The sequence below is a fragment of the Salarias fasciatus genome, chromosome 7 (genome assembly GCF_902148845.1).
Source record: "Salarias fasciatus chromosome 7, fSalaFa1.1, whole genome shotgun sequence".
NCBI classification, from domain to species: domain Eukaryota; kingdom Metazoa; phylum Chordata; class Actinopteri; order Blenniiformes; family Blenniidae; genus Salarias; species Salarias fasciatus.
Window position 1 is genome coordinate 23693962 of NC_043751.1, and position 17598 is coordinate 23711559.

At 41.5% G+C, this 17598-nt stretch overlaps 1 protein-coding gene and 1 long non-coding RNA gene across 5 annotated transcripts in view; one reads left to right on the top strand and one right to left on the bottom strand.

Moving 5' to 3' along the window:
- The window catches only part of znf423 (zinc finger protein 423), a 153653-nt gene extending 152261 nt beyond the window's left edge, over positions 1-1392 (bottom strand). For 2 of the 4 annotated variants that reach the window (XM_030096376.1, XM_030096375.1), the window contains exon 1: positions 874-1392. In XM_030096376.1, coding sequence (XP_029952236.1) covers positions 874-913 — 40 coding nt within the window. In that variant the 5' untranslated portion in view covers positions 914-1392. The remainder of the gene's footprint in view (positions 1-873) is intronic. The other 2 variants (XM_030096377.1, XM_030096378.1) reach the window with 2 other exon arrangements.
- Positions 1393-1830: 438 nt separating this feature from the next.
- On the top strand, positions 1831-14958 carry LOC115391943 (uncharacterized). Its single transcript, XR_003931796.1, has 3 exons — positions 1831-1930; positions 2668-2670; positions 14947-14958. It is a non-coding gene; the product is annotated as an uncharacterized LOC115391943 (long non-coding RNA).
- Positions 14959-17598: the final 2640 nt, after the last annotated feature.

The window sequence follows — 17598 nt, forward strand, 5'->3', positions numbered from 1 at the left end:
CCCACTCACCCATGCACTGCAATGAATACCACTTTATGATAATGGAAAACATTCAGGCCTTCTTTCTGCTAAATTAATGCTTCAATTTAACATGTGTAACATGGACTTTCAGTTTCGGAACACAAAACTGTGAATTACAGCTTTCCATAAACTTGCAGGACATAGTTTTAAAGGGGGAATGCAAATATTTTAACTTGTATGTTTTTGGGCACAGACATACAATTTCTAAAACATCAAGTCACATTCAGACTTAAATATTGCATTTTGAATCATGTGTAAATTGCAAGAGCTTTAACATTTTAAAAGTACATTTTATCATTACACAAGTTCAAAAAATTGTAGAGTGCTACCAAAAAAAAAGAGTGTATATGTAGTGAGCAAGTGACTTAACGTGGGGTCAAACGGTCAGATTTGCCCAAAGGATGTAAATGAGGACACCACAAACATGCAGGTAATCCGCATTAAACAGGCTTGGATTACAACAAGTTGGTCAGAAATCAGAAGAAAAGCTGTGAGGAAAAACGACACACCGGTGTCTCCTGTTGACCTGACGGTGTGGCGGCTAATTGAAAACAATTATCGCGGAGAGGGCCAGCACATCGAGAAATTAAACTGCAGACCTTATCTTATAACAACAACAGTGTGACCATCGGAGGCGACACGAAGACAGCGGAGTCACACTTTTTGCTGCTGTTGCTGTTTATTCAACCGGCGTCCCGGGCAATTGCAAATAATAAGAAACTAAACTGAAACTGTAAAAGAGGGACATTGAATTCACAGTGACTGGTTGTCTTGGTTCAATTCGCGGACGTTTCTTTAGTAAAAACTGTGAGAAGTGTCCGTTCACAGGACAAAAGTCAAACTGATTCTTACCTTTAACGGAGCGAGGCTTGGCCTGTTTTCGTCTCGACATCTCTGGTCTGCTGTTCTGTTCGCTAGCTTTATTATTATTATTATTATCAATATTATTTCAAATGTTTCTTCTTTAAATTGCGCGTTTGTTCCGTTCCGCGTTTTCGGCTAACCATGCAGGCGGACGCAAGTCGGTCTCGTCTGTCCTTCTTCTCCTCCTCCTCCGCCTCCTCCTCCTCCTCCTCCTTCTTCTTCTTTCTTCCTTCTCTCCACTTCGCTGCTGCTTCTCCGCCTGTTGCAATGCGGCAGCTTCAGCCTCGGAGTGAGAAACGTCCGTTAGTCCGGCGACAACAAGCAAACAGGCGGCTCGGAGCCGGCAGTGGCTTCGGCGGCGGCGGCTGCGGCAGCTGCGCGCGGCTCCTCCGGTGCGTTCCCCTCCGCGGCGGTCGCTCGTGGCGCACGCAACCTGTAGAATAAACGCGAGCAACTTCCCGTCTCGCCGGCGGTCCCCCTGTCCTCCGCTGCGGCGAGCACAGCCTCCAGTCTCTTGCCCGCTTTCTCCGCTCTCTCGTCCACAACCTTCACGCGAGCTGCCACCCGCCTACACACCTGAGCAGGTCGGTCCTGCGCCGCGTGGAGGCTTTAAAAAAAAAAGAAGAAGAAGAAGAAGTGACAGTCCGGAGGTGGCGGTGCCTCAGCGGCGCGTGACGGTCCAGGTGATGAGACGCGACGATGGAGAGTGATTTGAGAAATGCCTCTTTAAAAAAAAAAAAAAAAAGAAAGAAAAGAACCGCGTCTTCTTTGCCTCTGTTTAGTGGCTCCGCTCGTCTTCGTTGGAGCTTGTTTTTTTTTAGTTTATCGAAACTATTACAGTCTGTTTTTGTTTGTCTTTTCCCCCTTCCAGGAACCGAGCAGCCTCCCGTGATCCGTCCCGCTATTCTACTCTAGGCAGTGTTGGTGGTGGTGGTGGTCTGGTGGCATGGACATTGCGCTCTTCCCCTGCATCTCCACCCCGAGGGGACTGCTTTGCTTTTACTACCCACGCTTTCTTTCCCCCCCTTTTTCCCCCCTTTTTTTTGTTAATATTTCCCAATGTCCTGCCGGCGGTATTAATAGCAGCTTAATATTTCTACAAGTCTAACCCTTCGCTAGCCTCTGTCTCCCTGCTTTTTCTTTGTCCTGACTCTGGCTACCAGTCTCCCTCCTCCTCCTCTGCCTGCCTCTGCTGGCGGGGCTGCGGCGCAGACACACATAATAAAGCCAAGGCAGGCAGTGCTTGGCTGGAAATGTAGCCGCGTCCCAGCAGGGGGATGTGAGAGAAGGGTCCCGGCGGGGGAGCGCTCTGATCCCGCAGGGAGCAGCTCGGCACAGCCCGGGTTGGCTGAGGCAGAGAGGCAGGAGAGAGGCAGGCTGGGCTGGAGGGGAGGGAGAGAGAGAGAGAGAGGAAGAGAGAGAGAGAGAGAGAGAGGGGAGGCAGGGGGAGAGTTAGGCAACAGCGCCAAGATGTGGCCAACGTGCGCAACTGCAGCAGGGACGCAGAGTCCGGGCAGAGCAGGCAGAGGGAAAATGTGGAGTTGGATTGAAGTGAGTTATGGAAGAGGTTTCTGTGGTCAGTATGTTAAATTTCTCTTTAACCGAGGGGTGATTTCTTCTTTCAAGTCATTGGATAAGTATGTTCCCACATCATTTACTTTTTAATTGAGATTCATTGATAGATACTTTATTCATCCCCGTGATGTAATAGAATCGAATGGAAAACAAAGATTTAAGTTGAATGATGTTCAAATAAAACCTGAAATTTACAGAGGATGGTAGTCTGTAACCTAGCTGAGTGTTGCTGACCTTAACCTAAGCATGGAGCTGGTTGTACCTCTTCAGAAGACTATGTATGTGTCGAACATCAACTTCACTATTAGTTACTGCCTATCAACCTGAAAGTTCTTTCTTTTTTTGATTGAACGAAAAGAAAAGAATCAATTGAAAACATGACAACATTAACAGGGAGTGAGATGTGGTTATTGCTACACACACAGTGTATTATCTAAGGTTTGCAGAGGCAAAGTTTGGTCTGTGTGCTATATATGCTATATATGCTATATATACTATATGCTGTCCATTTCTTCCAGTAACCAGGGAAAACGCTTGTACTCAAGGAGAACACGCAAACTGACAAGTACTAACCACCGTTATGGCACAGAATTAGTTAAAATTGCAATGTGTGATAATGTTGGGTACTGTGATCACAAAATGTGTATGATATTTAGGATTTGTACTACATGATAAAATGCTTTCTCTTTTTTCACCTTATTTGTTACAAGCCCTACAAGCCACCACACTAACTGCCGTGCAACCTGCAACAAAAAAAAGCACTCAGTTGCTGATTTGCAGAAGTTTTCCTTTAGATTCTTGTTCAAGAAAATCTTTCAAATGTTGACAAACTATGCAGAAAAAATTTACAGTGTTTGCAGTCCCATGATCTCCAGTTTAAGGTAAAAGAAAAGCAAATATCTGTGTAAATCATGACACAGGCCTTATTATGAGTCCAGATCGAGAGTGGATGCAGCAGTGACGAGTTGAAGCACTATAAAAAGCTGAAAGTCTGAACATTTCTTAGAGGTCGTCTTGTGCCGCTGACAGAGCGTGTGTTCATCCAAGGGCAGATACGGATTGTGCAAAGTTGATTTGAAAATTAGATGTAGTTGAAATGTAATGTCTTTGTGACAAGCCTAATCGTGTGCCAGCTGATACGATAACAGGAAGTCGCTGAATGTTGTGAGACTCACACTGAATAATCTTCATCTTTCACAGGTTGCAAAGCCAACTCGTTGACCTGAGCTTCTCTTTCTTGTCATTCTCAAAGGTGTTGTAGGACTGTCAATTTATTAACCTTGTCCTGACATTTAATAAGCCTGTTACAATACAAGGGAGATTACTTAAAATTGGTGCAGAATTTTGGAATAGCTGACGTTTTTTTCTTATATATGTGGCGGATCTATGGCTTTGCTACAAATTCTAATAGAATTAAAGGGTAAAGGTTGTTCATTTAGGCAAGAGATTCTCAAAGTGCCCCGAAGGCCAAACAGAACGTATTAATGTATCTTAAACATTGTGCTATTTTAGAATGAGGTTTAAGAAAATGTCTTGCTGATCATGAGTGAAGACAAAAAAATGTTTTTACCTTTTTTGCAGTGATTTGATGTTCAGTGTTTGAACTGTGCTAAAGTTTGACCTTTAGAAGAACTAAACTCTGTCCCACATTGAACTCTTCTCTGTGGTTTAGATATGCCAGTGCTCTCCTACAATAAACCTTTTTTTTTAAGGAAAACTGGGAGAAAAAAGCCATCTGACTTACTGTAAAGACACAATTCAATTAGCCACACAAGTGTGTTCATCTGTGTGTACGTGAGTGTGTCTGTGTGTGTTTGTGCGTCCTCTTAAGAGCTCCTTTATTTCCAGTCCAGAAAAGCGGGACACGTCTGTGGACAATATAAAGCAGACAAAGAGGAGAAAGGGGGGAAAAAAATGAAAATCACTGGGTGCTTTGTTCCTCACTCTCTGCTCCTACCGAGCGCTCTCTGACCGCAGCTGAGCTTTTCCATGTTCGCTCCCTGTCTCTCTGACTCTCCCTCTCCTGTCTCGCTCCCTCTGGTTGTCATGGATAGCTGGGTAACGTGGAGCTCCCCGCGCTGACCAGCGGGGCCGCAGATTGAGCCTCCCTGCCCCCCAATCCCACCCCGGCCTCCCATGGAGAGACAGAGCAGCCTTTAAGATTGACCCCCTGCCGGGGTTTGGGAAGGTGGGGGGCTCTTGTCTCTGCTCTCTCCGTCCGTTGTCGTCCCCCCCCCCTCCCTCCCCTCGTCTCCCTCTGCCTCACCCTCCAACCTTCACCCTTCCCTCCAAATGAAAATGAATGCACGCCAGGAGACCTGCGTGCACGTTCCTGTGTGTGCGCACGTGAAGGCTGCCCCCCAGTGTGACTGCCGCTGGCATGGAGGGGCAAAAGCCCTTACTCAGTGGTTGGTCCTCCCTCCCGCCCCCGTGCCCCCTCCCCCTTGCAGCCGGTAAATACAAAGAGTGGGAAAAAAGCCCACATTACAAGCTCCTTAAGGGTCAAGGACAGGCCCCACTCTGAATAGCTTCTAAGAGTCGTATTGTTCAATCACATAGCTTGCGATTACACCCTCTGTCATCTCCACAAGGATTTGGCTTTTTTTTCATACGCACAAGAGAACATCAAGTAGCAGCCACTGAATAAGTCGGGCCAACACACATGCAGCGGGAATTGATACAGACAGGACATCAATAGAATAAACCAGGGGCAGATGTAGAATTACAGCCCCAAAATGGGGATTTGGCTTAAAGATTTCATACCTTAACAGCAGTGGGTTTTACAGTGAAGTGGAATGTGAGAGCACTGAGATTATGACAGAGGGAATAAAGTGCCAGGAATGTGTGTGTATTTTTCATAAATACCTTCTGCGTGTGTTGCTGTGGTTACACACTGTCTTTCACGTGAAAAACACCTTCGGTTCGCACTTGCATGCATTGTCTTGTGTTGAGTCCTAAAACACCGCGGTTGTTTGAGCGCTCCCTGCAAATCACGTGAAGACCAGCAGCAGTTCCAGTAGACCTTATCATCTGTTGTTGTCAGTTGAATTATCTTGCCATAATAGCTATTAAAAAGAAATAAAAGAAACAAATCTAAAGTATTGTGAAATAGTTAACATTTCCCTCTATTTTGGGAGCTTCATCATTTTTATTTCCCATCACAGTGCTTACTAATTACCTTAAAACCATCTGGACGGTCTAATAAGTCTTTAGTTAAGTGGATTTTTTTCGCTGTGATGTGCAAATTTTGAAGATCATTTCTGCTGTTTCTGTTTCCCAAATAGAATTAAGCACTGCATTATTGGATTTATTTTGGTGTGTTAGTTCTCCTAGTTGGACGAAGTTAAGGAATCAAACCAGAACTGTTCATTTTGATGCTTGCGATAGCAGTAAAGGCCAATCACGTTTATCTTGTGATGCTCTCACAGAGATCTATTTAAATGTGTTATTATTACTCTATTTAAATGTGTTATTATTACGATGAACAGTCTCATTTTCCAGGATCATAATGAAGTGTTTTCCTCAAATACAAATTATTCAGTGATAGTACTATAGCCTACAGACTTTATATTACATTCCTTGTATAAAATATACATTGATTAAACGACTTAATGATCCTTCTATTTCTTCTATTTCATTAAAAACCCACAGTTTTACATGACTGTTGGGGTACAATTGCCTAATTTACATAAAGAACAAAGAAAATCAACCTTGTTAGACAGAAGGCTTTTTAAGATATCACAAGGTGACTCTAGAGTAAACAGCTTTTGGACACACCTCTTCTACTCTTTTATGGTATACTGCAATGGATCTGCATTGACATTGCAGGTACTGCTTTAATTTTGATCCAAACTGTGCTGACCAGTGGGGATGCCACTAATGCATTTGCCTGAATTCCGTCACCATGGAATGGCCACATCAAGAAAACATATAATAATTAGGTAATATATCAACAACTTTATCCTTTCTTATAGAAATAAAATATTGTTCTTGCAAGAAAAGCCACACATGCACAGAGGGAACATGAAAACTCCTCTTAGAAAGGCCAAAGTCAGGATGTTCCCGCTCTGGTTCGACCTCGCTCAAGTTCTATTTGAAGAATTTTTCGAAATGTTTGCCTCCAGATGAAGATGTTGAGTGACTAATGAAACAGGTTTTGAGAATCATTTAATCGATTATCACTCATTCCATCATCGATGACAGGTCAAAAATCTTTTGATGACAAAACTATAGGACTAATTGTCCAAAAGCCATGATCAAACAAAGCTGTATCATTTAAGTTCGGCAAGTAATTTTAAGGTCAAAAGAAACAATATACACGGATAGCAACCAGATTTAAGCTTGATTGGAGTATGGACTTTGAGTATTAAATGAGAAGTAGAAGTCAGAAGTTCTTATTCAAGTTAACTCCTCACAGTGAATTTAGGGTTGATGGTTGAGGAAAGAGGATTGTCACCACACTGTAGCTGTAGCAAAAACTTTGAATCAGAATCTGAGTTTGCAGAGTTTGGGTCAAGCAGAGTTTGTCTTCAGTCTGTGTTTTCTTCAGGTCTCTCTCGCACACACACACTCACACACACGTATTCTCCCTCAAACCAGTCTCTCCTTCTCCCAGGTATTATAATCTGATATTCCTGAGGTGAGGAGGTAGTGCAGTCTATCCTCCACGCCCTAACAAAGTGCTGCTGAACATGGGTCCATTGTGCTGCCTGCTTGCTTGCCACAAGCGAATAGAGTTCATGTTATATTTATGTAGCCTAAAGCAGACTCTCTCCCTATCTTCCTTCATCATTTTTCCCCTCCCTGCCTCCCCATCGCTTCCCTCTGACTGTCTTCTGCTGTGTTGAACTCTCGCCAGCTCCACTAGGTCTCCCCTCTGCAGACAACAGTGTTCCATCTCGTTGCTTTTGCCCTAGATATCATCTATTTTTATATGGAATAATTAGACACATAACTGATTTAAATACTAATACAAAGCCCTATTCTTCTGTCTCCACTTAATGGTGACTGGGGGCATGGTGCCAAAGGTTAGAAGTGCATGCATGGGTGCACGGTTGTGCTTTTTCCTTCCTGTGTTAATCTAAAGTCTATATTTTTTCCTGATACAGGTTAAAATTTAGCAGTGAAGTGGGTGCATTTCAGTCTTTACAGCACCGGAATTTCAGTTTAGAGATAATTTGGTGCATACATGTATCTACGTATGTATGTGTGTGTTGCTGAGTATTGTGTGCACACACAGGGGGGGGCATAGCATGTGGTGTGTATGTGAGTGTCTGTCTGCTCGTCTGTGTACACTGCATTCATTATCCAATTTGAAGGTGAAAACAAGGGAGAACATTCAGCCTGCGGTTGCTTATTAATAAATATTCAGCACAGTGGTTGAGAGGAGAGGAAAAAAATAGATCAAAATTATTTTTAATATTTGTTTTCGAGCGTAAGTTAAGCCTGTTAATTCACTCACAGCCTCAAGCGCCAACCAAGGTCTTTGTGGAAGTATTAGTGTGTGTTAATGTGGAACGAGAGCTCCTGCTACAAGATCCCAGCTGTTCGTAAAATCTCCAAAGAAAAAAAAAAAATCGTCACATTGATGATCATGATGATTATGATTTTGAAAAGAAAGATACTGACTTTACATCAGAAGTTTAACATAAATGGCTTCTGATGACTGTTGGAAGTTGTGATGTACTTGTTGGATTTGTTCACAAAGGGAAAACTAATGAATCACACTTTATTAAATATTGGGTCACCAATCAAAACACACTATAAATGAAGAAGATCCAGGACACATTGCTTGAGGGCCATCAGTTAACCTCACATGCATGTTTTGGAACTGTGAGATGAAACCAGAGGAAACACACACATGCACATCCTCCACACAGAAGGCTCGCTGAGAGGCCAGAGCACTAACTTCAACCAATTCTAACGTGGTCAAACAGAATAAAAGCAAATTAAAATGCAAGATTTGAAGTGTCAGTCCACTTTACATTAATCTTTAGTGTTTAGTATTTGTCTGAGCGGAACATTTTAAACTTCACGTAAAAAAGAAACTATTACTATTACAACATACACATTAACCTGAGACACACATTTACAATTATGAAACAAATGCTAGAAAACTTTTGTGACTTACAGACAAAAAAAAAATACAAGGAAATGTGTGTTTTATTCACATGAAAAGCAACATTATAGAAAAAAATTGCTGTCCCAACATGCCCAATTTCTTCTTGCACTCGAGCCACTTTATGATGCACCTCTGCGCTCTTGTAACTTGTTTGCAGTGCAGCCAGAAAAGCGATGCTCTGTTATGGTTCTGTCTGAGCGTGGATTAAACGATTATTATTGTCCACTGAATTTCTTGGTTCAGCCAAAGGAATTACAGAAGCATTTCTTTGTTTGTTTTGAAGAAAAAAGTGAGAAATTTGTGTGTGTGTGTGTGTGTGTGTGTGTGTGTGTGTGTGTGTGTGTGTGTGTGTGTGTGTGTGTGTGTGTGTGTGTGTGTGTGTGTGTGCGCGCGTGGCCACATACATTGACACGTTCATATTCCTGTGTGCCTCCATCTCTCAGGGTTGCGCCTGCATCAGCCATAAGGGGCTGTTAAAAAGAAACAGTGGCACAGCGACAGCGCTACAACACAAACCAAATCCACTTCCTTTCGTGCTCTTTCTTTCTTCGTACTCGCCGTTCTCATTGAGCGCTTGGTTCTCAACAATGCCTCGTTTTTTTGTCTCCCCCCCCCCCCTCGACGAGCTCCCTCTGCAGGGAACGCGCCCCCTTCTTCCTAATTTCCCTCCACCTCGACAGAAAGGAGCCCTGTTAAAGAGCGTCATTAGTGCCAGGCCATTTTTTTTTTTGTTTTCGTACTCTCAGAAGAAAGAGGAAGTGTTATCTGTGGCGGACAAACTTAACCCAATTAAGATCTGGTGGGGCGTAGGGGCTTGGCTTGGGACGCAGCTGAAGCTGTTGGCTTGCCAAGCAGGCATGCAGCCAGCCAGTCAGCCAGACGACCAACCAGGCAGGCAAGTAGCCAGCCGCCCACTCAGCCAGCCAGCAGCCAGTCAAACAGGCCGTCAGCCGGTGGAGGAACCAACCAGCTGCCTGCTCAGTACACCTACTGGCCTGGCAGTCCGCACAACTCGGAGGCCGGCGAGCTAACCCGACAGTTAGTCAGACATTTTGTCAGTTCAGCAGCATCGGAAACCGGAACGTCCGTCTGAATCATCCTTGAAGAATTGTTGATTTTTTTAAGTACATAGGCTTAAGGTCAATGCCCTGCAGAAACTGGTTTTGATAGGGTGTTGCCTGATGTTGCAGGCCGCTACTTTGGAACTGTTTTTGCAGGATGATTCTCTATTGGCTTCTTTACTGCGTTAAAAAAAACTAAAAGGTTTCATGTTGATGTGAATGCGAACTTGTGGAAAACAGGCCCGGATTGGAACAAAGAAAGAGGCTGTTCTCCGGTATTAGTGAGATATAACACAGGCATGTGTTAATATTTTGTGACATGACCTTTTGTATTTTGGTGTTTCAACATGTCATCTTAAGTTTCATCCAAAATTCATTGAGCTCCAACACAATAATAATAAATGAAACTGTGTTCTGTTCCATCTGAGAAAAAAAGTTCTCTCTTATGATTTCAAAACTCTTCTTGGAATATCCGTTTCTTTAATATTCATCCAATCCAGCTGAAAGTGGAAACTAAAACAGACAAACTCTGCATCACCGTAATTTAAAATGCATGTTGTTAGAGTTGAATAAAACCAGTGTATCTAGAGCAAAACTCAATAAAGCACAGACAGGAGCCGAGCACAGAGCCTCCACACGGCAAATAATGTAAGAGCAGTGTAGAGGCAACATCGTATGTTTATTTCTGATCAAATAAATTGTGTAAAAAGATTGAATGTTTGATATGACAAATTTATAAAACAGAATCAATGTTAAATATCAAATTAAGTTAAGATAAATTCAGTGACAATATTTCAAGAATCTAATGTGACAACAGACAAATTTACTCAAAAGTTTTAACATGTATTTTTTATGGTCATGCAACTTATTTTCTGAAAATTTCCCATCATGAATATATATTTTTCAACTAAGACTTAAAAACTAATAAGGTCAGCAGATGATTTGGTCATTGTTTCCGTGATCTAAATACCTAAGTTTAAGTAACTAAAACATGTCAGAAAACTAAGTTAGTTTTTCCAATTTTCTTAACTCTAAACAGACAAATCATTTTTGGACTCCTCAAATGATCTGGGATCCCTTTGGGCACAGAAGAACTGGACAAAAAGAAAAGATAACAATCAATTTATAGTATTAAATTTACTACAAATTGAGTATGAAGCATATTGGTCCAAAATTCAAGCTTATCAGAATATATTTCACAAAGGCCTCCAGTGGCAGTTCTCTGGAGCCCTCTGGATCTCTTCTTCTGCACCCCGGTTAGCCTTTACATGTTAACACATTCCTCAAAATTTGCAGGCTGGAGACCCCAAAGAAGAAAAGTGAATTTTTATTTTTGTTCATATTTGCAAAACATGTGACAAAGGTCTGATTGTGAGCATGTGAGCGTGTGTGTGTGTGTGTGTGTGTGTGTGTGTGTGCATGTGTGTGTGTGTGTGTGTGTGTGTGTGTGTGTGTGTGTGTGTGTGTGTGTGTGTGATGCAGTAGATGCATTGCAGTGGTGTCATTTATACAGAACAGAGCATTTGCAATTAACCGAACAACAAAAGACCCCTTGTCATATGCAAATGTGGACTGAGACTGAGACATCATCACCCCATACACGAGAGCGCACACACACACGCACACACAGATACACACACACACACACACACACACACACACACGCAGCGTATTTCAAAATCATCAAACCTTCTTCCCCTGATGCCACACCTCACACTGGCACACACACAAACACGCTCACCCCATGATCCGTACACAAGTGCCAGATACACACTCCGACAGCCAAACATGTTGATAATTAGAGACTTGTTATTGGAAGGTGTTATCACAACAATTAACACCCTAATGTGTGTATGCTTGTCTGTGTGTGTGTGTGTGTGTGTGTGTGTGTGTGTGTGTGTGTGTGTGTGTGTGTGTGTGTGTGTAAACCTTTTTATGCGATGCTTCATAGTGACAAGGAGTGTGTGCATTCCATTAATTCTGCCACACAGGTTTAAAACACACACACACACACGCGCACACACACTCACAGCGAGGGTTCGATGTAACAATGAAACAGTTTCCTATTTGATGAAGTTCCTGTGAATTCTGACACAAAGGCAGCAGGAATAGGTGGAGTGATAGATTGTGATTGATATCCAGTGGGGAGCAGAGAGAAGGGGAAGAGACGGAGCCTGGGGCGGTGGCGGGGGTGGAGGGGGTGAAAGGGGGGGGGGAAGACAAGGGAGAGGGACACAGAGGAGGAGAGCGTGGGGTGGACTATTCAGAAAAATCGTATTTTACTTTACAGTCTGCTCAAGACAAAGGAGCAGATAGAAAATAAAGTATTTGATGGTGAAATTAACTTTTTTTATACGGCTCAAACAGTGCTAAAGCAGTTTCCTCTGTCAGTCACATTCATCCTTCACGACACTAATGTGACATTCCATGATTAGCAGTTTGGCGGTTTATGGCCATTTCGTCTACTCCCATATCGTCTACTCTGAAATTCCCATTTCGTCTACACCAAAACTCCCATTTCGTCTATTCCATTTCATCTACTCCCAGCTCGTCTTCTACCTTTCTGGCAAACATTCCCATTTCGTCTACTTTTCTCTACTTCAACATTAGACCATCAAAATAACATTAATTATGAAAGTTATTTAAGAAACGGGATATTTATTATGAAAACTGCTACAACAGCTATTTATTCCCCTAACCCTAACCCTAAACCCTAAACCTAACCCTAACCCTTGAAGTTTAGGTCAAAATATGGTATTACAGCAAAACCTGTGGATCAGTGGTGAAACGTGGGAAAAACACACAGTAGACAAAAGTAGACGAAATGGGAATGTATGTCAGAAACAGAGTAGACGAAATGGGAATAGACGAAATGGGATGTTACCAGTTTGGCGTCCTGTCCGAATGCTGGGTGAAACAGGAAATTGAACCACCAGTCTAAAGTTCACCTGGACGCACACTGAGACATGGCTGTTATAGGATGGAGGGTGGCAGTCTTGGCATTCTGATACAGGCCTGAGAAAAGTGCACATGTGAGTGTGTAGTGCTCGACTTCCATGTCACTTTGGCAGCGCCTGCTGCTGCAGCTTTCTTTCTCCTTCTTGTGAGTTTCTGGCAAGACTACATGGAGCAAAGGCGCATTAGTGCCCCCAACAGGTCACTAATAGAAGTTTTGATAGCTTACAGTCTGACCTTCAGGCCTATGCCCGCGAGACAGATTTTCACTTCAACAAGAAAAATCGTACCGATTTAATCTTATGAGATCTCATCACAACTCTACTTTGCCCAGGAATTAGTTACGTTTAAATTATTGTAACTTAGTTACTTTTTTGAAGAAGTAACTAGTAACTATAACAAATTACTTTTTGAAAGTAGTTGCCCAACACTGGTCATTAACCTGTGTCTCTCTTCTAGTCTATCCTCTCTCTCTCTCGCTCTCTCTATTTTTACTGTAGCTTAACTTGCCCAACACTGCTCATGATATAATATATTTTCAGGTTTAATGCATTAGTTAGATGCACTGACTGAAAATAGCACGAGAACTGTCACAAATTTGTACATTTACAAATTCATGTTCGTCTGCCTAATGATGGGCTAAAAAAACAGGCACTTTTTTTCATGTTTCGTCATGTTATGGTAAGTCTTTCAGGATTCTGCAGGCGTAAATAAATATGAATGAAAGTAATGCTCTGAAAACAGAGACGTGTGAGTTTCACAATGCAATTAGTGGCTGATAATTATGACAGCAAAGCAAGAAAACACAGAGCAACATTCAGATAAACACGGTGCTGTTGTGGCTCGCACTCTCACCTCATGGCAAAGATTTCCCTGGTTTGAGACCTTGGGAGACCCTGTGTTGAGTTGGCATGTTCTTCCTGTGAATACATGGCTTTTCGCCTGGTACTAAGCTGTTGAGGAGACTGTAAACTGCCCGTCAGTGTGCATGTAAGCAGAACTGCTAAATTATGACATTTATTTAGCACCTGTCGAATCAATGTAATAATGCAAGCAAGCGACTTTTTACATGTATATTTCTCAGTAGTGGCAGAAAACCTATTTAAACCTAACACTTGTTGATGTACATTTGTTTTTGTTATGAATAATCAAACATGGCCAGCACTTTTCTGAAAACTGTGCAAAGTTGTATGCTAAAGAAGAAAACTGCACAGTGGGAAATAACTTTCTCAAATCACATTGCAGCTTATCAAGCACGATCATTCGTTTGCAACCAAACACACAATAAATTCTCCCTGTTAGACATAAAGAGCTGCCTTAAAAATACTAGAGTAAGATATTTAAATTATGAATTTAAAGATATGAATCCTATATGCAGCTTTTTCACACAAACAGTGTCCAATCAGTGTGTGTGTGTGTGTGTAGGCTGGTGTAATGAGGTGAAGACAGTTGTCCATTACTCCATGAGTTGATGGGCTCCTCACAGCAGAACACCCACAGCTGGAGCAGAGGAGGAGGAGGCGCCCTGAGGAGAACACCAGACACACTCATGCAGATTCACCCTCTGTGTTTTCGTGTCAGTGCATCTGACGCCTGCTTCTGCGAACAATATCTGAAATATTAAGAAAAAATAATGATGGGGCACTTCACTTATACGGCAGTTTTCAAAGAAGAGGTGATTAGTGAACTTTTAAAACCCATTTAAAAAGAGAGAGAATGAGCACAGAACTTTCGTGTCGCTGGATTATGTAGAAAAAGAATTACACAAGTATTTTAATAGTTTCAGCTGTGTTTTAACAATAATACATTGCATTTTTTTATTTGAGACTCGGGAGAAGGTAGAGGTGTGGCTTTGAATGATGGAGTGTTTTATATGTGCTATAAAGCTCAGAGGAAACTCGAACTAAATTAAATATATTGAAGAGGGTTCCAGGCACAGCTATCTTCATAAACAGTGTGACGTGTGGATACAGCAGTTACATTAACCATAGGTCATTTGTTTTTTGTAATGTTTACAGTTTGTATTGTCACCGGGCGGGCCTGATGAGACTGACACCCTGTACATTTAACATCTGCATTCTACACCAAGAGGGGGATGGAGGATTTTCCAGATGACACTGAACTGAAGGGCAGGCAAGTCCTGAGCAGTCATGCAGATGTCATCACCACACACTGCCTGATATCTTTTCGTGCATGTCAAGTCGGTTTGAGTTTCTGTGCTGCTCCGGACTTGAACGGAGCGTTTTCATCGCATGGACGTTAAACAGGATTTCACTCAAAGAATCAGCCCTAGTTTTGTTTCAATTCTTTTAATGTCCATAATTTTTTGGTTCCTTGAGGTTCCTTTAGTTTTCTTTTGATTTCTTAACCCTAACCCTTTAGTCAGTTCTTAGTTTCTTTAAGCTCTTCTTTAGGTTCTTAGTCTTTAGCTTTTAGTTGTTAGAAGGTTCTCAGGTGAAAAACCTTTAAAGAAAACAAAATATAGCTCAATTAACTAATCAATTAAAGGACCAAGTAATTTTAACAAAGGTAGATTTTAAATAAACTTATTTAAAAGTTTAAACAGAGGTAGCAAATTAATGAAGAAACAAATCAAATGCTTTTCCTCATAGCGATCTTACAGTTTCTTTTTAGTGAATTTTTAACTTAGACTCTATCAACTTCTTAAATAAGTATTACTTTTTATTTAACTCTACAAACAAACACAAAAAAGACAGGTCTCCTCCGCATCAATCAGGTGATTGAATCCACCTGGTCTTTCTCCTTCCTGATGGGGGATGGGAGGTAGAGCCAGCTCACAGCCACTTTTGACAGAACAGTGCATAACGTCATTGTTAAAACAAACTGTGATCTAATTTGAATAACTCAAATGCTTTACATTAGGAATGTCCAAACTAATTCCATTGTGGGTGATATTTCTACCATGTGGAACTGGCTCCCAGTTTTGCTTCACCCCTCTCCTTTCTTTCATATAATGTTTCACAACTACGTGTCATTGGCCATTGTTTCTCTTGTAGTCTATATGTACTCTCTGTTTATACATATGAAATGTATGTCGATACAAAAATGTACCTGTCTGTCCTATCTCCTTCTCTTTCTGTCCCCTCACCCCAACCGGAATAGCAGAAAGCCGCCACCTCTGAGCCTGGTTCTGAAAAGGTTTCTTCCAGTTAAAGGAATACTCCGAAGAAGCATAGTGCTCCGCGGAAGGATATACCGGCGCACAGCGGCTGAGTCTATGGCTTCTACTGCTGTGCCACGGTATATCCTTCCGCGGAGCACTGCGCATGCGCAGATCTGTGTGTATCAAAATGTTATTTTAACGGATTGAAAAGAAAACACGTCTTTTAAAACGTTTTATAACCATTCAGATTTACTTCACGTGCTAATACTCCATCCCCTGGACCACTGGAAGGAGTATTTTGTCCACTTTCGCCAGTCCAGCTCTGTCTCCTATTCACCTCCAGCAATTGAGCTAAGCTAACTCCGATGCTAACAGCTGGGATCCAGCCACTGGACACACAAACACAAAAAGGTATTTATGAGCTTATCTAACTTTGTCAATGATAGGGAAAGGGCGTGGATCCAAAATCTTTGGAGTATTCCTTTAAAAGGGAGTTTTTCCTTTCCACAGTCTCATATACTTGCTCATGTGGATCTGTTGGGTTTTCTCTGTAAAAATGTCTGGAAATGACTATGTTGTAATTGGCACTTTATAAATAAAGCTGAATTGAATTGATTTTTTGTTTAAAGTCTTTTCCCATCTCTTAATTTTTTTGTATCAAAAGTCTCCTATTCAGGGCAAGTGTGTTTTTTTTTTTTCACAGATCAAAGAATTTAATGTGATCCAAACAGCATAGGCTCTGATTGCTTAAATATTCATGCATGCTACACAATCCTACAGCCTACACCAGTTAAAAATGTGAATATAGTATATGATGGGGCCTACCTGCTTCAAACTTACAGCCTGTAGCTGCAGTGACTTTAAGTTTGCTTCATTAGTTTAACTCTCTTTACACTATAAATATCTGGTTTTAATCTGTCTCGTTGCTGTGCCTCTTCAGTCATCTACTACTACTGAATAAATGCACAAAGTGAAAGTTACAGATACAGTGAACTTGACACTCACCTGGAACTGTCCAGCGCTGAGAGATGAGACACTTTTACCAAAATTTCACTTATATTGTGTTCGTGGTTCAATGCATTTCGTTCAATTTCCTCTTAAAAATCTCATGACGGTACGCAGACGCTGACTTCTGTTTTCTGTGTTGGGTTGAACGTGTGTGTTGTCTGGTTCCCCATAGCGGGTGTATGTCGCCATCTAGTGTTAAAAATACGGAACTACAAAGATACGCTTTTTGTTACCAACATAGAACAACATACATAGAACACAAAACTAAACTTTCTTGTTGGGGCTCAGCTAAAACGACCATAACAGAAAAAAAGAAGAAATAACAATGACAGGGATATTACTATGACTTACTTTAATCCCCCCCGCCCAAAAAAAAAAAAAAAAAAAGAATTTGAAATTGATATGGGAGTTCTCAAACCATAAAATTTAGATGCTTGATAAGAGTACTTAAAAAGTTACTTTTGTGCTTGAATGAATTTCACAGTCTATACTTTTTAACGCTCAGTCTAACATATCGTTCTCTAACTTTTCCCACTCACTTAAACTAAACAATCTGAATTCCATTCTTTAGTAAATACTGACATAAAATTTGCTTGTATTCCTTTGTGTCATTCCTGCTGTTTAGAAACACTTCAACTGTGAATCACACACAAAAAGAAAAAAAAACAGGCTCACAACAAAACCTTAACCTGTGCTTCTTCACTCTTGAGAAATCGGACTAACAATATTCAATGAAACAGTTTCTATATCGAATTAAACATATTCTGAAGCCTCAGTCCTCTGAATCTTGAGATTGTGAAGTTTACTATCGTTAAAGTTCCTGCTTGTCACAGAGCCAGAAAAATCGATGATTTATTAATCGTCAACAC